Source organism: Ornithorhynchus anatinus, chromosome 5, assembly GCF_004115215.2.
Source record: "Ornithorhynchus anatinus isolate Pmale09 chromosome 5, mOrnAna1.pri.v4, whole genome shotgun sequence".
Classification (NCBI taxonomy): domain Eukaryota; kingdom Metazoa; phylum Chordata; class Mammalia; order Monotremata; family Ornithorhynchidae; genus Ornithorhynchus; species Ornithorhynchus anatinus.
Window position 1 is genome coordinate 70675530 of NC_041732.1, and position 24537 is coordinate 70700066.

Here is a 24537-nt window from a genome sequence, read left to right on the forward strand (position 1 = left end):
TCTGTTCTTCCCCCTGTTGGCGGGGGGATTCGCAATCTAAGAATAAGGGGGAATGGGATGACAATAAATGCATAAGTAAAAATGATACAATATCAGAAACCAGGATGACAATAAGTAGACAGAAGGGTACTGTGGCTCGAGGAACAGAGTTTCGGGGTCCTTGCTTCGGCAATGTCAAGAACCGTTATTTCCAGAACAGTTAAAACTCAAGTTCATTTCACAAAAGGCAAGTCCAAAGTATATTTCACCCTGTAATTGCAGTTGGTCCAGATTTAACGCCAAGCCTTCTTAAATTCACATTTATCGATACCAAATGTGACATATAAATGGTAACTTCTGTATGTTGTGAAGCCAGAGATCTTGTACTGGTCTCTTATTTTAGTCATGCACATTTGGATCAGTTTTTTGGTAAGTGTAACATGCCAAATAACGTTCAGTACTTCATCATGCAATGTCTACTACACTACCAGATACTTTAGAAAAGTGCAAGACATGCGTGGCTGCCAACCTGTACCCAAGAACATGCGTGATCTGTACTAGAGAAGAGCTATTTGCTAGATTTCTGTAAAACACATGCAATGGCAAGTTAATTAGGCATCGCTTGATTCCTCCCCTAGTACAGATCCTGTTCAATAATATACAATATTTGCCTTGGTCACGTGACTCTTTAAAAGACCAGAAGATTTCTACGATTTTTAAGAACCCTAGAATTTAAAACTGGGAATAACATGACACGCAGTTAGTTACTTTAACCTTAATAGTAACAGCAGTTCAGCAAAAAAACAAACCCCAAACCCCTCAAAAAAAAAAATGAAAAAAAAAACCCTACTGGTTTTTTAGCACTGAGAAATGCTAGAGAACAAAGCTCTCTTTAAATAACAAAACCTCTTTCCAACTACTATGCCACAGCTATAACACTGATATGAGAAAAAGTCTAACTTTGTTTCGCTTAGTTGCACAGTTCCCTCTTTGGGGCATAAGCCTTTTACTGTCCCTCCGATTATCTCTTTAAATGTTGACAAAGAGTTTGTTGCCGGGAGTTGAATCACATGATGGATGTTGCTTTTCGCTGTGACAACCATACAGATCGGGGAGCTAAATGTTAGCTGTGGAATACAGATACACGTACACACACGCTTCAGAGTCTGACGCAAGAAGAGGAGAGATCACCAGTTTTCAGTTAATTTTCTAAGCTTTTAGTAATGTAGGGTTACGTCACTGAATCAGTGAGACAGAAACGGAAACCTCGGTTCTTTGTTAGTTGTATCTAAAGTTTGTAAAAACTGCATACTAATGCATTTTCTGCTTCATATAACCCAGGTGATCTCGCAGCATGAAAAGGAGAAAGAAAGGAAATGAAAAACACCAACCTAAGAACACCTCCACTGGATCCAATTTGGGAAATTTTTAAAAAAACATACAGCATGACTAAAAACAGTTATTCTCTACATTCACAAATTCTTTTGAGATTGCTATTCATTCCCCGACAGCAGATCCTTAGCACAGAATTCAAGTCTCCTGAAATGCTCTTGGAAATTAATGGCTGCTAACCCATTACGCTGTAAAGGTTGCCAGATAATACAAGCCCTTTCTCTACGAAATGTCATTTTTGTACATGAGATTTTTACACCATGCCCCCCGAATAGAAGAGTCTGCGTAGTTAATTTACCATCTGCCCACTCATTTCTGAAACATTTCATAACATTGAATTCTCCGACGATACCTCGGCCAAGCTACAAGTCTCCAGGGAGAGACAGCCTAAAGGTAAAAGTTGATGAGGGTCTTCAAGGTTGCACAGGGCAGGGCTGGATTTTGGCAAATCACAGGCAAACCCTCCTTGAATCCCCTCTGGGGCTCCAACGGGCCGCTACGACCCAGGCACGTTTTTCGACGCTGGCTTCTCCTCCCGAGAGCTCGATCGGAGCCGGGTGGCAGGCTGCCTCTGAGTTGGGTTAAGGCCTAACACGCCACACTGAACGGTTCAGGGTTTCAGGACATGCACCACTCCGCAGGGAGGGCCGACGCCCACCCTAAAGGGCTTCGCCGTCGACATGCCTCGTGACTGGCTGGTTTTTGCGTAAATGGACCCGTTGCAGCTGCCCTCCCGTGTGAGGTTCCAGCATGCGGTGCAGAAAGGGAACCCCAGGTCCCAGCATGCAATGAATGCAGCCTCCCCTTGGCCCACGAGACCATTAGATGCTGGGAACTGCAGTCTCTGCAGGTAGATGACAAGAATAAGGATGAAGGTAGCACGGGCTCACATTTCTGAATCACATTTTTGGTAACTACTGGAACACAGTATCGTTCTTTCCTAGAGAGAAAAGGGGAGCTGGCTGAAGAGGTCTAATCTCCTGACATTTTTCGTCCCCGGGCTCCTCTGCCCCCTTCCCTCCCCCCTCGGGGTAATTAGGAAAGTAAATCCCTTCAAACTGTGGCCATCCAACGGTTAAAAGTACAAATAATCCCAGCATTTCCCAAGCGTTCCAGACAGAAAACGATCCCGTCGTCGGGAACTCTGTTGCAGTCATCACCAACCACGTTGCGCTAGAATGTACTAAAGCGATGTAGTAAGCAACAGCACCGAAAGCCAGCGGAAGCCCACGTGGTGTCACTTCCCTTAGACGTCCAATGGTTATTTATGAACAGATGAAGTAGGCCTAGTTTGGAAACTCGAAGCAAACAATGGTTTCATGATTAAAGCATAAGGCGAAGCTGCTTCATTACATTTACTCGGGAACGCTCAGCCAGGGAGATGTTCAATGAGTCGGTGAGTTTCAGCGGGTAGGTTCTCGCAATGCTGGACGTCCGTAATATACGGGGCGAGCCACACGCGGCTTTCTATAGTCAGTTACCTGTTGCTCTGAGAGCTGAAATGGCTTGTGGGAAATTTAGGAAATGGGAGATCTTGCCATTTTCCAGAAATCTCATTTGGGTTGCAAAACAAAAAAGACAGAAAGGCCCAATAAGAATGACACCCCAGAGCATGCTGTCTGCAATTTAACACACACCTCTGTGTTCCAAAAACATTCAGTCCCTGCAAGAGGTAAATGAAACAGAATTACTTCGGAGACCTTCGTCACATCCGCATCGACACATCCCACATCCGTCACTCCTTCCTCGGTATGCGGGGTCAAATGAAATCTGTTTATCGCCTTCTATTTGCAGGTTTCCTAACTAATCCCAGACTTAACTGAAGGAAGGGCTGTGACGGGACGGAAAGGTGGGAACTCGGAATGCTGGTTATTTTGCCGTTTAAAAAAGCTCACTTCCAGGTGTGGTTGGAACACGGTTCCCAGAAACATGTGACAGTGGGAAGGCAAAGATTTGGGGCTCATCTTCTGGACACTGGGACAGGTCATCTGTTCTAGGGGGTTGCTTTTTGTGCAGAAAGTAGGTACTTACCACGGATAACTGAAGGCAACTAGCCCCCATCCTCGTTCAGAGGCAAGGTAAAACGCTGGTCCGACATTAAGAACACTGTTGTGCCCCTCTCACTGATTTAGATATTGTACATCACGAGAGGGATTTCCAAACCCCACCTCCAAATCACCGCTGGTGCTTGTTTCTCGGGCTCGTTCTGTTCTATGGGCTGGGAATGTGTCTGCTCATACTGTCGCACTGTACTCTCTCAAGCGTTTAGGACAGTGCTCTGCACATAGTAAGTGCTCAATGAATACCACCGATGGAGTGATTAGAAGGATGCTTGCGGCACCCATCTTTTCTGAAATAGCATAGGTGTTAACTCCCCGGGAGCGATGGGGGAGGGTGGCCCTCAGGTGTTTCGGAGCTGGACAGCCAGCCTCACTTTAACAGGACCCGAGAATTGCCATTCGGGACTGAAAAAATTCAAAACGGTGGCTTTCCGATCTGTTGGGTTTTTGGAAGCTTAAAGTCCCAGGGTCTACCTCTCCCCTAGAATCCCCGACCCTTTCCGCCCGGGCACCTAAAATGAAAAGTTGGCACCTGGGCGAGAAACCAGGTCCCCAGGGTCACAGTGAGATGAGGATTAGAATGATCCCAGAGCCCCTTAACCCCAGGTTGCAGGGAGACAGGAATAATTCTGGGACTGATCTCTCCGATCCCCGCCTTGGGATCACTCCCTAATACCCAACAGGTCAGTATAGGAGTGTATACGGTGAAGGATGTGGAGGCGGACTGGGGAAACCGCTTATGTCTTTAGAGGTCAGGGCAGAGTCCCAGGCCAGTTACCACCTTGGTACCTTCAGGATAAAGAGGGCTGTAAAATGCATATTACGTTCCATTGGTGGACCTTTACTTTTTCTTGCAGCGGGCCTGTTAAATTCACGACGTTTTATTTATCCCACGTGGACCCCTAGAGTTTCTGTACATAAAGTAGTTTCTAAACCTGCACATATTCTGCTCAGAATCACTTAACTCCCAGCTCAACCTCCCAAGAGAAAAAAACTAAAAGTTAAAGGGTTTCCCTGTTTTACCAAAAAAGTACTCTTTAACAAGACTCGGTTCTGAAACTGGGATTCATTTTATATTTCACCTGCAGGAAAAAAAAAAGTCTCTACGATTGACTAGCATCTTCTTGGAAGATCTCTGTATCTGGAATCGGCCTTCTCTCATACACACTGGAGACGTACGCTGTCGGTCTTCAGCTACGAGGGCTGAATTTTAGAGAGTCTTTCGTCTTGCCAGTGGCAGATGCAGTCGGTGACAATTTTCAAACCCAATTACTTAAAATGGCATTTGGTTTTCTAAATATTACTTTCCAGTGAGTGGGCCCTAAGTTTCTTATCCGTAAGGTTGACCAAAGAAATCGAAAAGGATAGAGATTTTTATTTCAGAGCGATGGCTCCTCCACAGAGAATAAATAACCCTGTCTTCAAATTTAAATTTCAACCTAGGAACTGATACCAGATCTCAGGGGTAACCAGCCCAAGCCCTTGACGAAAGCCGCTCCCCTATTCGCAGATCTGCTGGGCGGGGAACCGGCGGGCTAAAATCTCTTTAGAAACTAACTAAGGAGTCCAAGGTACACAGATGCTACAAAATTCCAAGTTTCCATGCATAATTATTTTTGGAGTTCACAACAGAATGCAGCAGGCAATAAGGAGGGTTTTTCAGTTGGTACTGATGAGCATTTCCAGAATGTTCATTCTTAATGATGATCATTAACATACCAGATTAGCAAGCTTCCAAAATGCATCCGCGACCCCATTAGATGTTGATTTTTTTGCAACAGCCTCCTTCAACTGCTTAGACCATGCAAAACACTATCAGTACCAGCTCAACTGAATATTGTAGCATGCATCTGTCCCCTTGGAGTCCTGCTCTTAAATGGAAACGTGCTCTGCCGTATTTGATTTGAAACATTTCAGCCTCAGGCCAGTGTGACCTAAACAGCCAGACCGCCTGATCTAAGCAGTAGGGATGTAAACAGGAGTGCCGCGTCAAGCATCTGGTACTAAGGCTTCACGAGATAGACTGCAAGCTTGTTATGGACAGGGAATGTGTCTGTTTATTGTTCTATTGTACTCTCCCAAGTGCTTAGTACAGTGCTCTGCCCACAATAAGCGCTCAATAAATACGACTGACTGCCTGACTTAGCTATCACACAGGGAATAGGGATCATGTTTCTTTTCTGCAGTCTGTTTAGACCATCTTTTCCACATCATGGGAAATGTAAGGACCTGAGGCTTACTTACACTTTGCATCAGAGCAAACATGGGCTGGCTGGTAATTCCATTTCCACACTAGAAATTGCCTAAAATTTAGCCTCCGAAAGGCTGTTCATCTGAAATTTTCAAGTGGTTGGGTAAAGATATTATACCCTCCCAAGTGCTTAGTACAGTGGTCTGCACACATAAGCGCTCAATAAATACGACGGAATGAATGAATGGTTAAAGCATTTCTGATTAGCATGAAGAAGGGCCCAGGTCAGTTTTTAGAAAGATAATACATAAAGATTAATAAATAAGAAGCAACGTGACTTAGTGGAAAGACCATGGGCCTGGGAGTCGGAGGACCCGTGTTCTTATCCCGGCTTCACCACTAGCCCACTGTGTGCCCTTGAGAAAGTCACTTAATTTCTCTGTGCCTCACTTTCCTCATCTGTAAACCGGGGATTAAGTACCCGTTCTTTCTTCCCATTAGCTTGTGAGCCTCATGTGGGATAGACTGACCATTCTGATCATTTTTCATCTAACTCAGTGCTTAGTACGGTGTTCAGCACACAGTAAGAGCTAAACAAATGCCATTATTATTATTATCATTATACAGAAGAGTAGATGATAAAATGGGAAAAAATATCTGGTTTAAAAGGGCTTAGTTTCCCCCCAAGTCTAGGATCATCATCATTTGCACTGGGCTTCAATGTGCTTCAGTCCTGGATTTTCTCTGAGTCTTAGTAACAATTTTTTGATGAAAGGAATACCACGGCTGTTTATATTAACTCAATCAATTTACGAATGGCATTTACTGAGCGCTTACCGTGGGCAGAGCACTGAACTAAGTGCTTGATTCCAGAAGACAGGATTCAAAGAATGAACTCCTAAATTGATCTTTTCAACTCACTAAAAAAATTCCATTCAGATTCTGGTCGATCCTATTTTCCTTCGAAAAATACCGTTTTACTGATTAGCTGCCTTACGTTAATTGAATCTTAATATCTCTGAAGTCAACTGTATTATTCTCTCTGGCTGAAAGCTTTTCATTCATGTGTGTTTTTCAAAGATATTAATGTTGTCTGTCATTTCTGCCTTATTGGCTGTCTGTTTCAATCTAAATATCCTTCTTCCTCATGTCGCACACCTGTTCATTTCATGGTTCACTAAAATAGTACAATGCCCTGCACAGAGTAAGTGCTCAATAGAGTCCATCGTTTGATTGATTACCACAATTACTGGAATATTTTTTCCTTAATAAGTGAAGGAAAGTTAAGCGTGTGTGTGTGTGTGTGTGTGTAGAATATTTATTCAGAGGTTCTATCCTTGGATCCCCTCAATGTATTTTAATATAATTTTAAAATGGAAGTCTCATTCCTTCCCGTTTTAACAAGTCTGTTGAGCTCTAGGGAGCTATTTCTCAAAGAGCTACTAGGTGTGTTGACTTACCTCATACTGCATGGGAAAGCAGAGAGCTAAAGGATGAAAGGCTTCTAAATACAGGGAAAGGGGGAGTCTAATTTGGGTCAGAATAATTCTGAACAAGAAAAAAAATTAATAGGAAAATGTCTTCATAACTTTCGGGGAAATAACAGGACGTAAACATTAAACGTGGTAGCTAAAGTTCTTATACCAAATTGCCACTCAGCATTCTTTCGGAGCAGACCCATTAAGTTCCAAAGACCTACTTTTATTAGATCAGCCATTTTTCATACCGAAGGTTCCTACCACCACTTTCTAAGCATGCCTCGCGGTGGTTTCGGAAGGTCCCTTTTTACTTATTCATGCACCGTAACATCTACTGCACGTGATCTTTTCCCCCTGTTGTATCGAAACAGCAGTGTTAGTAATTGCAGTAGGGTTAGTTTTTTTTTTAAATTTTATTTCATATAATCAATGGATGTGAAACTTACTGGCATACCTAGGCTGCAGCCCCATGCAAGCAAGCAGAAAGCAAAGTATTTAAAATGGAAGAGAAAGGGAGAGAAAGAGAAAGAGGGAGAGAGAGAGAGAGGGGGCAAGAGAAAGAGGGAGAAAGAGAGAGAGGAAAAGATAAACTGGCTAGCAGGCAGCTAAACTCACCCTTTTGTACAGCCTATGGTCCACCAGAGGGCTTTAGATAGCAAAACAATACCAAACAGCTATTAGCATACAAATGTCACAACAGAAACCTTACAATTGCTTTAGTTCAACAAAGGGAATACAAACTAGTTCCATTTTCTGAGGAGGGGAAAAAAAAGGGAGAGGGGAAGGGAGACTCACCAGCTGCCAAGAACCAGGAAGAAACACTGTTTTTTCAGCTTCCTAATTTATCCAGGGAAAGTAGCAGTTTATTAGAGTTGAGGGCATATTGGGCTGGAAAACTCCATTCCTAATGAAGGTGGGAAAGACTATGTCCTATGAAGTTTCCAAAGCCACGTCAGAACCTTCTGCTTATTTTTCTCTTTTGGTGTGAAATCCTTTCCTAGCTCTGAATTATTTTTACTGGTTGCAGGAAGAATAAGCACAGCACTTCCTCCTGAATAAACATAACCCACTAAGAGAATGGATTTAAAAACAATGGGAAGTCAAAGCACATCTGGGGAGATGCAGTAACATTTTTCCAAATTTCCAGTGCCAAAATATAGGTGGACAGAGTCTCAAAAACTTATACATACACACAGTTCGTGGTATTTGATCAGCGCTTAGTATGTACCGGGTTGTCACACCTGATTCTATGACTCCTACCTGTTACTAATTAGCATCTGAGCACCGAAAATATGAATATATTGACCAAACTAGAGAAGTGACATGAAATGTCAAACATGTCACGCTACTGAATGTTAGAAACCACTTCCCCATTGTCCCACTGCAAACAGAGAACAGGCATTTAGAGTCAACAGGATAGTGTGTTCCTTTTCCGGGGGGGGGGGGAAACGGACACAGATATTCCTATGAGAATTCTTTTGATATTTATTATTACTTGGGATGTAGGCTCCTCCTGCTTATTGGTAAGTCATATAACTCTGAAGAAGACAGGAAACGATTCTACTTCGAGGTCACTTGTCCTCTCTCAATTCAGGTTGAGCAACAGATGCATTTTTCTATTTCCTCGGCATTTCATCATCACTCTCTCAATCCTGCCAAGGCTCAGTCACGGGACACATCATGGGCAGAAGAAAAACTGAATGAGGGACATTTAAGGGTGGGATCAGCTGCCTTGCCTTTGAGCTCTGAGAGTGAAATCCAGCCTGAAGTGAAGGGAAAGGGAAGTGCATTTTAATGTGCTGGAATTCTAGTCTGAAAACAAGCACTGTTGGGCCAAGTCACATTACCCTAAAAGATATTGAATACGGTCACATAAAAGAAGAGGAGAGCATGTGATTTCATTTAAGAAGACACACACCTACAACTTCCCTTGCCCAGGGGAGATCACTGGCATACTGGAAATGAGAGAGAATGAAGCTGCCTTCAGCAGCTGTAAGGAAAGGGCCAGTACAACAAAACCTCAGCAAGATGAGATATCATTGGTTTCACCAAATTAAGGAAACATTTTTAACGCCAAGTCCCCTTTAAGATTTTTCTCCTTTTAGTATCAAAATTGATGTCTCGTTGCTTCTCTCACTGTGTGGCATAACAGCATAAACCAAACTTGAAAGAATATAAAGAGTTTTAGACGAATCACAGTTACGACAGCTGTAGAAGCAAACCAACTTTGTACGACATGGAACTGCTGGAAAATTGACTGGATTAAAAATACTCAAAGTTTCTGGGCCTTCTGCATCAGAAGTGTCCGAACAGGTGTCAAGTAGTTATTAGAGAGATTGGCCCCGCAAACGATACGTAAAACAAGTTCCAAAGGGATCGAGAGAGACTGAGCCTCAATCTCTAGGCCTGGTTCTACATGTTCTCTGGGGCCACGGAACCCTTTATTCTCGGATTCAAGTAGACCTATGCCCGGTCGGAGCAGAGAACCCTTGACAAAGCCTCAGCAGCCTCTCCAGATGACAGCGATATCCTCCAGTTTGCTTCTCAAAGATAGGATGGCATGGACCATTTTAGGGGCAACACGAATAGGTGTTTAGGGGCCAGCAAAGGGACTGTGCTGTTGCTGACATCCGGTCCCCGGCAAAAGTTCTGCAAGCTAGCATTTCATCCCAAGTAGCAAAGCACTCGGAAATTCTTTAGGATTTGTCCTCGTGCGCCAGGCTACTAGAATAGGGCCTCGCTGCCCTGGACAAGTAAGTAGTCCCCTCCTCTAAATCTACTGAAGGATACCATTAAAAGCAACTCCAACCAGACAAGCTCTACCACGTAGCTGCAAGGTCACTAGAATCAGGATCTCCAAAGAAAGGTTTCTTGAAGGAAATGAAACGTAGATCTTCCCCGGCCCAACCCAGATCTGGCACTCTAAGGGGGGGTTTCAGATAACTGAGAGTGAAGAGGAACAATTGGCTCTGGGCCCCGGGAGGAGTAAAAACCCATGGGGGGGACACAGTCGATCAATCACTGATTGGTGGGGGCTACAGCTGCCCTTTTCACCTGCCAAGCCTTCTCTGCGCGATTTGAACCCACCCCTAAAACCTAAACTTTCCAAGCTTCCGACTTGTTCAGTTTGACAATAACAAGTCTTTCTCATCTCGCGAAATCCAGTGAGGGGAAGAGAGTTTGGATCAAGGATGCCCTGCGTGGCCCGTTCCACTCTCGGACACAAAAGTCTGGGCCGCACCAGACCGGCTGTGGAAACGCAGCGAGCGGAACAGCTAGTTCAGATCCCTGAATTTCAGCGGTCTTTTTCCACCCCAGCCTTTAAACTCTAACTGACCATGCGCTAAGCGACTCAGACATTTTATTCAGCAGGGGGCAGCAGGACACCAGCTATTTCAAAGAAAATCACTGTTAAACAATAAAAACAAAAAAAAAAAACCAAAAAGAAAACAAAAAATTCAGATGGTCCCTTCGCTCCTTACCTGGAAACTGGAGAATCTATGTACTATTCTACTACAGTGTGGGTACCAGTTAGGGAAAAAGGTGTGTATTTGGGTGTGATCAGGAGGAAAAAAATGCTACTTGGGAAAAAAATTGGGGCCCGGCTAAGGGCTGGCAGGTCGTGGCCCAGAGGAAGCTCACGCTCATTTCTGGGAGTAGTGGATAGTAGAAGGGGGAAGAAAGTGTGGGATAGAAGAGGAGTTATGGCCCAACCACTGGGATGAATTCTTCCATGCGCGTTGTTTCTACGGGCATTTGGGATACAACAGGCACTCGCCTTAGCTGGGGAAAAGCACTGATAGCCTATCCTCGGTCCAAGCAGTGTCTGTTTCTCTTTTGGCTCTAGCCTCTAACCCAAATCCAAGCCCGCACAGGTCTCTGAGGTCTCACGTGCGAGCGAGGTACATATAAACAGGTAAAATGGAAAGACAAATTCAGATCAAGCAGCCTAAAGCTCCTCAGACCTAATTTAAGCAGCAAGAGAGGAGTCAATGCTCAGACCTTAATGTTCTTCTCCTCTCAGCTAAGCCTGGTACAGAGTTCCCATCTTTTTGGTGAATTCACTTACTCCCTACCTCGACACTTCAATTCTTTCAGTGTTCTGGAAAGAGCTCGGTCCAAGGTCTTCCGGGAGGGTTAAGCTAGGGGTTGGGATTAAAGGCTGAGGTTGTTCTGCAGTTGTTGATCAGTTAAAATGTGAGGATGAGAGTCAGTGTACCTGTGGCGACAGCGGCGGAGAAACCTCATTATCTTGCGAGCAGCTTGGTCCTGCTTCTTGGTTAGCAGACTGCTCCTGAAAAAACAAGGCTTTGGGTGACGGGAAGCCCACTGCAGATTGTGAAGCTCGATGTTTATTAAAGAGCAGAAAGGATCAGCAACGAGGCAGCGATTCTAAAGACGAGGACACAGCTCCAGGGTTGGCAAGTGAGATGAGCTAGAGTCCTGGCCTGGGACCGGGAAGAGGGCTAGGCGAACCCTCTCTCCAAGTAACTGAAGTCTCAAGGAAAACTAAAGAAGTGATTTTTCCCAGAGGATATCTTAGGAGTTCATTTTGATACAGAGAACAATGATCCGCTCTTTTTGGTAAGTCTGCATCTTTGTTGGGAAGTTCTTTCAAGTTTCCGAGAACGCTTGAAGTGTTCAATTAAATTCTCTAAATTGACATGTTTCATTCCAGCTGACAGGATAGCCTTACTGACCACAGGATAGCCTTATTGACCGTTTTTCGCAACGCTTGAGCTCGAGCTGTCAAAGCCTAGAAAACCCCAAATGAGATCTTGTTTTTCTGGCTCTTTGGGGGCAGGGATAGCGCCTATCGACTCTATTGCATTGCTCTTTTCCCAAGAGCTCAGTACAGTGCTCTGCACCCAGTAAACGCTCAGTAAATACCTTTGATGGCTGATTGATTATTAGGGAATAAGCCACCGGATTTGTTCGGGAAGCTTGACGACAAAAAGATAGATGAAAAAAAATCAAAAACACTCAACCCAACCCTGTAAAGTCCACACGCCCCCAAAATAAGTTTGGAGGGAGAAAAACCAGGAAAATGTGTATTGAGATTGGGTTATCCCCTTCGACTAAGGAACCTTTTTGCTCCACACACTACCCTGGTTCACACTTCCTCTTTGGGGCCAAGGACGGGGACCTCTTGATGGGTCTGGTGCACCCACCTGAGTTTCTGTTGTACAATTGCAGCTGCTCGGCGCGTTTGCCTTCTTTTGCCACATTCCTTGTAACTCCGGTAGTACTGTTGGATCAGCACAGCAGCCCGTCGGCTCTGCTGGAATTTTTTCTGCTCGTAATAGCTTCGGAATTTGCTCTGGATGAGGATTGCAGCCTGTGTCATCTTTTTATAAAGTGCATACTGCAGGGAAAATGAAAAGAACAAGAAGACAAGGTCCACTAATGTACAAAGCAACTGGAATAATGATAGGCTCCCTACTTTACAAAGTGAAGCTTTGTTCCCTGTTCCCCTGAAATAGGGTTCTGGGGGAGAAATACAGCCTTTTCTCTTCATTTTGCAAGTTGCTCTCTCCTTGCATTCATCAATGCCAAAGGGAAGGAGGGGACTTTTCATCTAGTTTTCTGAAACCCAAATCCACCGGATGCTAACTCTCTCCATCTTCAAAGACCTCCTGAAACCCTGCCTTCTCCAGGAGGGAGTCCCCGATTCAGTTCCAACTTCCCGGGTCATGCCCACCCAAAGGCGCCCGGGTTAGAATGTATGTATATTCTCTACCCGTATTGATATTTACCGGTTTACCCATCAGTACTTTTAATTACAACAGCAACGGCATTTTGTGACTAGCTCGTCTTCTGTAACTATCTCCCCCTGTTAGGTTGTAAGGTCTATGAGGGCAGTGATTCACTCAACTGAACTCTCCCAAGTGCTTAGTACAGTCTTCTGCACGTGGTAGGTGCTCGGTACGTTCAACTGATTGAGCGATGGACCCAATCAAGATCCGTGTATTGTTTAAAATGGAGTTTCCCCAAAGTCTAAGGTGCAAAGCATTAGTCTTAACATTTGTCATTTAATCAATCAGTCGGTGGTAGTTATTGAGTGCTTACTACGTGCAGAGCATGGTTCTAAGAGCTCGGGAGAGTATGATACAACAGAATTAGCAGACACTTTCCCTGCCCATAATGGCGACAAGGTAGGGCATTTATTAATTTTTGAAATGACACCCAGAAGGAAAACACATCTGAAAAAGTTACAAACCAAATTTTAATTTCAACCTCTCCTTCCTGCTAGGTCTTCTGTTTCCCAACAATTCACACAAACACACACACTATCAGCTCTACATGCATCACTTGGTTTCTATCATCCTACTCGGAGAAATTCTGTTGGATGAGTTACAAGGTCCCACAGACAAGGTCTTATCATGAAACGCTGACACCTTCAATGCAGCCATTGATATCCATAACACCACTTGTAGGGGACGCCTCCCTGCCTCTTGCTGTGTATCTGCTAGCAAGGGCAAGAAGTGGATACAAAGGGGAAGTTTTCTTTACTTTAAAAATGCAACCCCTGGTCATTTCAGGCCAATCTTTAAAGGATGCCATCATGAAACTTTCTACCAAATTCCAACCCTCCTTGCAAGCAAAGCGAATCCGTACTAGAAAATCAACTAATAATTGATACTAAAAACCATAATAACTGTGGTATTTGTTAAGCCCTTACTATGTGCCAGGCACTAAGCGTTGGGGCCGACACAAACAAATCGGGATGGACACACTCCCTATCCCACGTGGGGATCACAGTCTCAGTCTCAATCCCCATTTTACAGATGAGGAAACGGAGGCCAGAGAAGTGACGTGACTTGCCCAAAGTCACCCGGCAGACAAGTGGCAGTGCTGGGATTAGAACCCATGACTTTATAGCTCCCAGGTCTGTGCTCTATTAACTACCCCATGCTACTTCTCAATGGATCAGGTCTTCCTAAATTTTGCCAGGGAAGGAGGAGGAGGAGGAAGAAGAGGAGGAATAGGTGGAGACGGGCTTTTGAGATGTCAGGAATATTCTGAAAGACTCTTTCCAGCTCCAGATACAATGTTGGACCTACTCTTACTCAGGGCCCAATTCCAATTTCTTTAGAGCAGAAGTCACTTTTGATTGTTCAGGTTTGTCATTCTCTTGGCAGTCCACACTGTGCACTGTTTTACCTATTTAGAAGCAAGAGGGTAGGAAATAGTTTACACACTTAATTCACAGGTGAGACAAAGCTTTCTGAATGGCTCATTGAGATACCAATAAAAGACCCTGAGAGGGACCTTACTGACAGAGAATCCCCCTTATACACCATCAGTCTATTTACAGATGGTTAGTCTAAATGGCCATCTGGATCCGCAAAAGAGGTATGGCTACTTTGAGGGGGCCAGTGTGGAGCCGTGGGACTACATCAGACATGCTATATTTTTATTTTAGCTCACTCAGTAACTCTTTTTCTCTAATTGATGATGAATGTGAAGTTTTTGATTCAGGTGGGATGATTGGTAAGAGTATTTGGGTTCGTTCATTACCTTCAAGGCTATCCATGTCAGCTTGGAGGAGAAACAGAAAATACAAGATTAAAGTTAGGTATGTGAATAGAAATAAATGGAAAAAAACAAAAACAGAATAACCTCTCCCTCCCAACAGAGCGGCTTCGGTTGCTCTCAGAAATCATCTGTTCAAAGGTTTTATATAATCTTCTTTAACATCTTTTGGAAAGTCACCTTGAATTTTAAAATAAATGTTTCTGAAACCAATACGGCTCTGCACGGTGTCAAACCGAGCTTGCCGAGTTTGGAAGAACGGAGCGGTCACAATTCTAGGGTGCTACAGGTTCTACGGTGTCAGCGTTTACAAAATAAACCTTCATTTCCTGGGATCGTGAACTCAGCGGGAATATCGGCTTGAGACTGGGGTTTCCAAAATGTCTCCCCCTAAGATAGTTTGAAATAATAACCACTGATAGCAGAAACCAAAACATGGCATTGAAGCTATTTAGATCTTCAGGAGTATTCACCAATTTCTGATTAAAAGCAAAAGCAGAAGCACACACTAATGCCCACTTCAATCACCCACTGAAGCTACAGCATTTTGCTTCACAGGAACAAAAGGCCCAGCTAGAGGAAACAATACATCTGTATTTTACAACTACCTGACATCATAAGGGGCCTAATCTTTATCCTACTTCAGTGAGTCTCAAAGTCACCAAGTTGCTTCAAAAGGAAATTCTTTGTCAATTAAATAAAGTTAAGATTGTAATTAAAAGAACAAAAATCATTAGTATGGACTTCACTTCAGCGAGCTCGGGCTCTTGTATCCTCTCCAAGGGGACCAGTAAAGAATTAGTTCTAGCTTACAACTCAAATTAAACAGCATATTGGAGTTTTATTAAGCCTCTTCCAAAAGCTTTTAGGAACATAAATGGTGTATAGAGGGAAGATAATTTTGCTGCTTCAGCAATGGATTATTCTTGGCTAAATGTTAACACCATTTGATTTGCTTTACGGGTGGACAGCGAAGCCAAACGAACACTGAGCAGAGAGCTGAATTCCTCCCTTTTGGGGAGGGTGAAACAATGCACTTTCGAGGCTCAGATGGGAGAAAGGAGTACGGTGCTTTGCGCGCAGTAAGCGCTCAATAAATACAATTGAATGAACGAATCCCCCTTCCTCCACTCTGGTCCTGGATTCTCTTCTAGAACTAAGTTTAACCAAGGGCCCGGCAAGATTTGCAGCTGAGGGGGTCAACAACCTTCGCGATCTCTGGGAATATAGCTCCCTTGTGCGTCTCCAACAGATGTGTAGGGAAATGTCTTTGAGGAAGAAAGAAAGGCAGAAAGAGAAGCAGTGTGGTCTAATGGATAGAGCACAGGCCTGGGAGTCAGAAGGACATGGGTTTTAATTCCGACTCTGCCACTTGTCTGCTGCGTGATGCTGGGAAAGTCACTTCACTTCTCTGTAAGCTCGTTGTGGGCAGGGAATGTTTTATACTGTGCTCTCCCAAGGGTTTAGTACAGTCACAGTAATCGCTCAATAAATATGATCAGTTGGCTGATTGTGCCTCAGTTCCTTCATCTGTAAAATAGGGATTAAGACTGTGAGCCCAAGTGGGACATGGACTGTGCCCAATGTGATTAGCTTATATTGACCCCAGCTTTTAGTACAGTGCCTTGTTCATAGTAAACACTGCATAGATCCATTAAAAAAAAATCAAAACATATCAGTAGAACAGTGCTGCTAGCAACACCTTCAAATGATGAGTGGCCAGTGACAAACCAACATTTACAAAGGTGACCTATGGCCCTGTTGCTCAACTTTAAACTCTCACTGTAGAGAGTGAGGCATCTTTCTCTGCCACATAAACCCAGTCTTGAAGTGGGGGGGCTATGTACTTCGTGAAACTGATGGATTTTCTTGGCAGTTACAGATCAAGGAGAAGCAGCGTGACCTCGTGGCAACAGCATGGGTCTGAAAGTCAGAGGACCTGGGTTCTAATCCCAGATCTGCTACTTGTCTGTTGTGTGACCTTGGACAAGTCACTTAACTTCTCTGGGCCTCAGTTCCCTCATCTGCAAAGTGGGGATTTGTTCTCCTTCCTGCTTAGGTTGGGGGCACCAACCTGATGATCCCGAAACTACACCAGAGCTTACTGCGGTGTCTGGCACATAGTAAGTGCTTAACAGATACGACAGTTATTATTATTATAGCGTTCAGGCATGTAACACTGGATGTCACTGACTTTACCAAAGGCTGCAACATCAAAGAGAATACAGGAAAATGGAAAAGAGGCACATAATCAAATCTCTCTGCCAAAACCGAGTTGCAGTGTTCATTTTGGGCAGGCATGAGACTTCTCTCAAAGACCGCTTTTCTGAATTATTGGGGAATACGAAGAAAACTCTGTCTGGAAAAGCAGAACCCATCTACTTCACAGGGTGGTGAAACAAAGTACTGCAAAGAGTCCTTCAAGTCACGAATTAAAGTAAATAATGATTATTTTAGGGTTCATTTTCTGGTACAAGTGCTCAAAGGAGAAACTCTTCTCTCTCTGAATGGTCAGTCTGCACATTTAAAAAATGCTGCACTTCTGTGCAATCCTAAAATACAACAGTATATTTGTTAATCTATTGAATTGACAAGATTCTGGAGCAGGAGCCCTCCATTTCTGAGTGAAATGATCTCTGACTTCATCCTTGGAGGGTTCTGTGGCTAAAGGTTGCTTATTTCACTTTGAAGATACCAAGCTGTTCTTCTAATTCAGATGAATTTCAGGTAATTATCACATGTTTAGAGCTGAAAGAATTTTCAATTCTGTGTAACAGCACCCTATTGCACTATTTGGAAAGAGTTCCTATGGAATAGAACCACTGCACTTGATATTTATCTTGTGCCTTTTATACAAGAAATTCAAAGCACTTTGAGACCTTCTATCCATGCATTCTCACAAAACCCACATATGGCTGGTAGAAAGCAAGCAACATCATCTTCATTTTGTAGCTGGAGGAACTGGTATGGAAGGAGGTACGTGTGCCCAGAATAAAATATACCAGTGTCAGTGCTGGGGACAGTCCCTTCATCACATTCGATAGACTGTAAGCTCATTAAGGACAAGGAATGTGCCTGCTAATTCTGTGTAGCGTACTCTCCCCAGTGCTCAGCGTGGTGCTCTGAACATACTAAGTGCTCAATAAATACCATCGATGGATTGATTCCTCTGCAAATGCTTGGGCTGAAAGTCAAAGTACAGAGTTCTCTTGTTATGAATTAGAATTCGCTGAGAAAGCTGAAGCTCTGACTGCTTCTCTAATGCCTCACTTTATATCCAGATCTCCACACACCAATTTTTATTAGTGTCAAGCCATGTCCACAGGGATGTAAATAAAATATTTGCTATTATTAAAAAAGAAATACATTAAAGAGAATGAAAATGATCTTGGAGAAAGAGTTTGAAGATGAGACATTTATTTCCCCTCTTTATCTCTGTTTAGACATTGCAAATAACATATTTTAATGTTTTTGAAGGGTTTTTTTTTTTTTAATGGCATTTGTTAAGCACATTATGCACTATACTAAGCACTGGGGTGGTTACGAGCTAATCAAGTTGGACACCGTCCATGTTTCATGTGGGACTCACAGTCTCAATCCCCTTTTTATAGATGAGGTATCTGAGGCCCAGAGAAGTGAAGTGACTCGCCCAGTGTCACACAACAGACAAGTGATAGAGGTGGGACTAGAACCCAAGTCCTCCGGCTCCCAGGTCCGTGCTCTTTCCCCTGGGCCACATGCTTCTGAATTGGAAAATAACACCACTGTCCTGGACCTTCTTATGTGGCTTGAACTCAGATTCCATTTCCCATTTGAAAACAAACCTTCCACTTTACCTGTTTGTATTTTCTGTAACAACGCTGAATGACAGCAGCAGCAACTTCCTGCTGTTCACGCAAGGGCCGACCCTACAGCAAAAACGCACAGGAAATCAATACTGATGAATATAGATCACAAGAAAGGTCTCCAAAGTCTCCTGCAGACTGATGTGGGCCTGCCTGTGTAGGATTGGAATTCTCTATCCATTTCAAGCCCCAAAGAACACTAGAGCCAGGGTAACCAAATCCTTGAAAAACTGGATTCCTAGATAAATAAGGAAAGGTAGTTTGCAAAGAGAATTTCTGTCAACTCTTAAAAGAGAAGGAAGAGCTTTGGCTGGTGGAAGATATGGAAACAAAGGCATGCGCTACACAAATTTCAAAAGACTGAAGAAGGCTTTAGGAAAACTCATGGAAGGTAGGTTCATGAAATGTTTCTGGAGGGAAGTCAGGGAAGTTAGAAGGCCCATTCCTGACCATGAGGATCACATACTATTATACTGTTCCTCGGAGGCTCCTCTGGTGTTTGCTAACAGATAGGGAACACTGGTCTAATCCAATGCAGCAATTCAAATATTCCACATATTTAACAAAATGTGTTTCCATTTCAACCGTAGGTTTTTAGAATGTCTGATCCTAAGTGTCCTCCCTCCTACAGCTTCAAGGTCTCCTCTGCATTTGGATTACGAGACTTCTAGGAAGTCTCATCTGGTTTTCATCTGGCTTTGTACGGAGCCCTGTCTTAGCGCTCAATATATGTCTGTTATCATTAACAACCTGGAAAATGGTGGGCATGATGCCACAACCTTCCCACTGCCGGTAATGTGAACTTCTACAGAGAATACCGTTTTGGGAATAATTGCTTATTTTCCATCCTACAATTGCAAAATACGACCCCTAAACTGAAGAAGAGCAAGGAGGAATGGCTCTATTTTTGGTTATAAAATTTGCCTCCTGCAAATGTTTGTATCCAAGAACTTTGATTCAAAGGCCCCCCCCACCACAACATTCTGTTTTAAGGACAACTGGTTTACCTTTCAGTTTATATTACCTTATATTTCCGGAAAGCTGTCTGGACGAGTTTGGCAGCTTCATAGAGTTCTCTCTGTTCGTGATCAGACAGAGTGAGCTGAGCAAACTCGTTTTCTACCTTCTCACTGGTGGATGCGCTCAGAAATTCAGACCAATCTGCTGCTGAGGGAAGGCTAGGTTTCTCAAAAGCTATTTCACTGATTGGTGAGCCTACGGGGCTCAAGCTGGTGTTAGAAGAAGGGGTCAGGGGTTCACTATACAGACTTCTGAAACAAGAGGCAAAGAGAAGCAGTAGGTGAAAGAGGAAGAAAAGGTGATTTATTCATTTCTCTGCATTTTCACTTGGGGGACTCAAAATTATCTGAATGGGTAAACATCACTGAGCCTCTCATAGTTCTAGAGTGGGTTGAAAACGTGGCAGATTGAAACCGGGGCTCACTATGGTATGAGAAATTCTATATTCCATATTCACGGCTAGACCCAGACCTCTCTCCTTCGATGTCCCACCAACACCTTGAACTTAGATCTGAAACAGACCTTCTTGTCTTCCCACCTATACCCTCTCCTTTCTCTGACTTCCCCAACACCGTAGACTATCACCACCACCCGTCCTTTCTCCCAAGCCCCTAACCTTGGCTTTATCCTCGACTCACTTCTCTCACTCAACCCACACATTCAATCTGTCACCAAATCCTGTCGGATGATCTTCGCACCACCTCAGGAATCCACCCCTTCCTCTCCATCCACTTCTACGCTGGTCCAAGCCCTTAGCCTATCCCGCCACAACCTCCTTGCCTCTGGTCTCTCCCCACTCCAGTCTATACTTCACTCTCTTTTCCAGATCATTTTTCTAAAAATTGGCACAAATCTCCCCTCTCCTCAACACCCCCCAAATAGTTGCCCATCCATTTCTGCATCAAACAGAAACATCAGCTTTAGGGCACACAATCAGCTCTCCCCTGCCTTCCTAAACCTCACTAACCTTCTACCATCACCCAGCCCATACACGTTGCTAGGCTACACCAACCTACCTGTGAATTGATCTCATCTCTCACAGATGACCTCTTGTTCACGTGTTCCCACTGGCCTACAACCTACCCGTGAATTGATCTCATCTCTCAGAGATGACCTCTTGTTCATGTGTTCCCACTGGCCTACCTCCCCGTTCATGCACAACAGACTACCACTTTCCATGTTTTCAAAGCCCCACCTCTTATTTCCCCACCCTTTTCGCCCTCCCTTTTGGGTCATCTCTGCCCTTGGGTCTGTACTTCTTAAGCACTTTGACACGCCCTCCCACCCTCAACCTCACCTACAGCACTGTGGGCAGGGAATGTTTCCGTTTATCGTTGTACTGTACTCCCCCAAGCGCTTAGTACAGTGCTCTGCACACAGTAAGCGCTCAATATGAGTGAATGAATGCATCGTCTTCATACTCTACTGCTTTCTCTATTTGTAATTTATTTTAACGCCTGTCTCCGTCACTAGTATATAAGCTCCTTGAGGGCAGGGATCCTATCTACCAACTCTCTTGTATTGTACTCTCCCAAGCGCTTAGTACAGTGCTCTGCACACAGTAAGTGCTCAGTAAATGCCATCGATTGACTGGATTTACTCTATCAACCATGTGGTCCCGGCTTCCTAGTATTTTCCCTGATCCCCTTTGAATTTGTTCCAGTACCGGAAGATCCCCTGACACATTTCCTGCCCACAGCGAGTTTACAGCCTACGGTCTAGTGAGTTTTATTCACCTGATCTGTGCAGCACTTGGTAAGTGATCGACATCAGCAAGGTAACTGGCCAGCCAGCTCATTGTGGTGCTAATGGCCGCAGCATCTGTTCTTTCCACCAGTGTGGACTCCAGGGGTACAAAATTCTCCCGCTTGATCCGGTCAGGCGTTGCTTCGATAATGTGTTCCGCCAGGGTCATCATGTTCACCTTGGAAGGAGAAGACGAGAGACTTGGTTCTTATATACCTGTTGAAGGGACTCGAGCTACGTTTGAAAGGATTTTACGAGACAGGAAGCAGCCCGGCCTAGTAGAAATAGGTCTGGGAGTCAGAGGACCTGATTTGATTTCTAATCGCGGTTCCACCGCTTTCCTGCTGTAGTACTTTGGGCAAGTCACTTAACCTCTCTGTCTCCGTTTCTTCATCCGTAAACGGAGAGTCAATACCTGTTCCTCTCCTACTTAGACTGTGAGTCCCACGTGGGACCTGATTATCTTATATCTACCAGTACTTAGTACAGTGCTTGGCACATATTAAGCGCTTAACAAATGGCCCATTTTTTTTTTTTTTTTAATATTCAGGGGTGCCAAAGCCTGGCACATTCCAGGGCCCAGAAACTCAGCTGAAATCTGATCCTGCTATCAGACTGGGTGGTCATGACAGACTACTTTCCTCAGGAGACTACTTTCCTCATCAAAGTTAGTGGATGTAAGGGAAGGCATTAAGCAAAACAGGGGATTCTAGGGGAGTTGTTGACTGTGCTAGAGCCAATATGAATCTGCGCAGGTCAAAAGCACTGAAAAGTCTAGGTAGAGAGTATTAGTAAAGAGTAGATAAAGGTAAAGGGTCTAGGAGTCAGTATGACCCAGTGGATAGAGCACAGGAATGGGAGTCAGAAGGAGCTGGGTTCTAGTTCCGACTCCAGCCTTTGTCGGCTGTGTGACCTGGGGCAAGTCACTTCCCTTCTCCGTGCCTCAGTTACCTCAACTCTAAAGGGGATAAATACTGTGAGCCCCGAGTAGGACACGAACTGGGTCCAACCTGATTAGCTAATGAGCTTGTATCTATTCCAGCACTTAGTACAGTGCCTGGCACATAGAAAGCAGTTAAATACCATAAACAAAGAATAGACAGTCACCGGGCAAAAGGGGCCCCAAGGCCAAGCAAGACCCCTTCCCCTGAGCTGGGGGAACAGAGTTCAGCTCCCTTCCAAAGAGAGACAAAAAACACATGGAACTTTGACCAAGTACAAAATACATAATCACCTGGCAAAAGAATTCCTCCATATGACCAGGAGAAGATTCCCCCCTTCAAAAGGGGGTAGAAGATCCCCTTCAATGGAGGAAGGACAGAGGTGAAATCATGAGGACTGACCAACTAGCAATGAAAGGCCAAGGTGTGGTAATGAAACAAAAATTGTATAAAAATAGCCCACAACAGAGACTCAGGGGGCAGCCGCCCCCAGATGCAGCTCCAGAATTCTGTTCCTCGCTGGAAAGATAAACGCCGGCCATGCTTCCGGGGGTCCACTGCGGGTCAGTGAAACTCCTGGAAACTGAGTTAACCAGACTGTCTCCCACAGCACCTACTGGATGTCGGGTGGCCTGTGTGACCAATCTCCAGTAAAGTGTGCCCTATGATGACCATCGATGATGATTTTTGATGCTTCTAGAGGTCAGCGCGGTAAGCTTATCTGGGACTTGGAGTGGTGGAGGGGCAGCAGGCCCGCAGAGAGGTTCTCCCTAGGGGCTGGATATAGGCAGGAACTAGACACCTCTGGGACCAGACTGTAAGCCCGTCAAAGGGCAGGGACTGCCTCTATCTGTTACCGATTCGTACATTCCAAGTGCTTGCACATAGTTAGCGCTCAATAAATACTATTGAACGAATGAGTCTGGAGTTGGCCATAGGCATGGCGTTTTTAAAAGGGGTCAGACAACTGGGCTAACCCTGGTGTGCAGAGTCGAGAATGTGGAATCACAGTGGTCTAGGCCTTGCATTAGCCCCTTTCTCACCCAACAGTTCCCTCTGAGGTGTTTTGTTTCTAAGCCCATTTGACTGTCTCCTAATCACCTCTTTATCTCCTCAACTCATAAATACTACATACTGACACCAAAAAGTTACACTCTACCAACGAGTTATTGTGTATCGTCTGATTGGGGAAAGATACCTGCTAGATGTCGGGGTAATGACGCAAGGAAGCGGTGATAAAGGAGGATTCTGAACACACAATTGTAGAGCACAAGTGAGCAAAATAAAAACACCAATACAGCTGAAAATACTGCTTGCATAGGCTAAATGCGTGGCTCGGTCCGAACCCAGTGACCTGGTGGTCACTCCTGACTCAGCTTGGACCAGTGCAACGAGTGAGATGATTCCATCAGGATGGGAGAAAACTCCCTACATGGATGGCCTCAGTGAGGGCGGAGGGATCTATAATTGCACCTGGTAATCCTATCACCTAGCTCAGAAAGAAGAGACAAAGGCAAAAAGAGGATATTTGAGTGAACTGGACCTCAGAAAATCAATCAGAATAACTACAGAATAACTTGAAGCAGCATTGCCTAGTGGCAAGATCAAGAGCTTGGGAGCCAGAGGATGAGGGTTCTAATCCCGGTTCTGCCACATGTCCGCTCTGTGAGCGTGTAACTTCTCTGTGCCTCAGTTATCTCATCTGTAGAATGGGGATTAAGACTGTGAGGCCCTTGTGGGACACACTGATCACCTTGTATCTACTCCAGCGCTTAGAACAGTGCTTGGCACATAGTAAGCACTTAACGAATGCTATTATTAGTATTTACAGTGGGTAGAGGTGGTGGATAGTGATGGGATCTGTAAAAGATAGGAAAAGGAATATGTCTTTCAGTCAAAATGTGACCAGCCATCACACAACCAGTGCTGCTGTATAAAGAGCTCTTGCCTTGACCTCCCGATAAAAACTCCTGGGAAATCCAACTCTGACTAATATTACCATATTTTTCACATATCTTGCCAGGTTTTTTTTTGTTTGTTTGTCTTTCTACTACAGATTCTGCCTGACCTACATTCAGAAATGCAGCCCCGGCAGAGAGGAAAGAAATTGCAGCTGGGGGCGGTCAGGAGACTAGATTCAACTTCTGGCCCGCTGGGTGACCTTGGACAACTCACTTAACTTCTCTGTGCCTCAGATTCCTTCTCAGCAAAATGGAGATAAGATGCCAGCTCCTCCTACCTCTTTGACTGTGAGTGCTGTGACGGACAGTGACTGTATCTGATCTGATAATCTTGCATCTACCCAGAGCTAAGGATAGTGCTTTGGCTTAATACCATAATCATTTTTTA

The 24537-nt window shown here is 44.3% G+C and overlaps 1 protein-coding gene across 8 annotated transcripts in view; it reads right to left on the reverse strand.

The window, feature by feature from the left end:
* Positions 1-24537, reverse strand: part of CAMTA1 (calmodulin binding transcription activator 1) — a 1175303-nt gene that overhangs the window by 16424 nt on the left and 1134342 nt on the right. For 3 of the 8 annotated variants that reach the window (XM_039912082.1, XM_029064828.2, XM_039912083.1), the window contains 8 exons: positions 21238-21425; positions 19506-19752; positions 18473-18544; positions 14622-14642; positions 12272-12465; positions 11320-11394; positions 7716-7746; positions 2853-2923 (listed from right to left, as the gene is read on the reverse strand). In XM_039912082.1, the coding sequence (XP_039768016.1) occupies positions 2853-2923; positions 7716-7746; positions 11320-11394; positions 12272-12465; positions 14622-14642; positions 18473-18544; positions 19506-19752; positions 21238-21425 (899 nt within the window). Of the gene's footprint in view, positions 1-2852; positions 2924-3008; positions 3035-7715; positions 7747-11319; positions 11395-12271; positions 12466-14621; positions 14643-18472; positions 18545-19505; positions 19753-21237; positions 21426-24537 lie in introns of all 8 variants that reach the window. The other 5 variants (XM_029064831.2, XM_039912081.1, XM_029064833.2 and 2 more) reach the window with 5 other exon arrangements.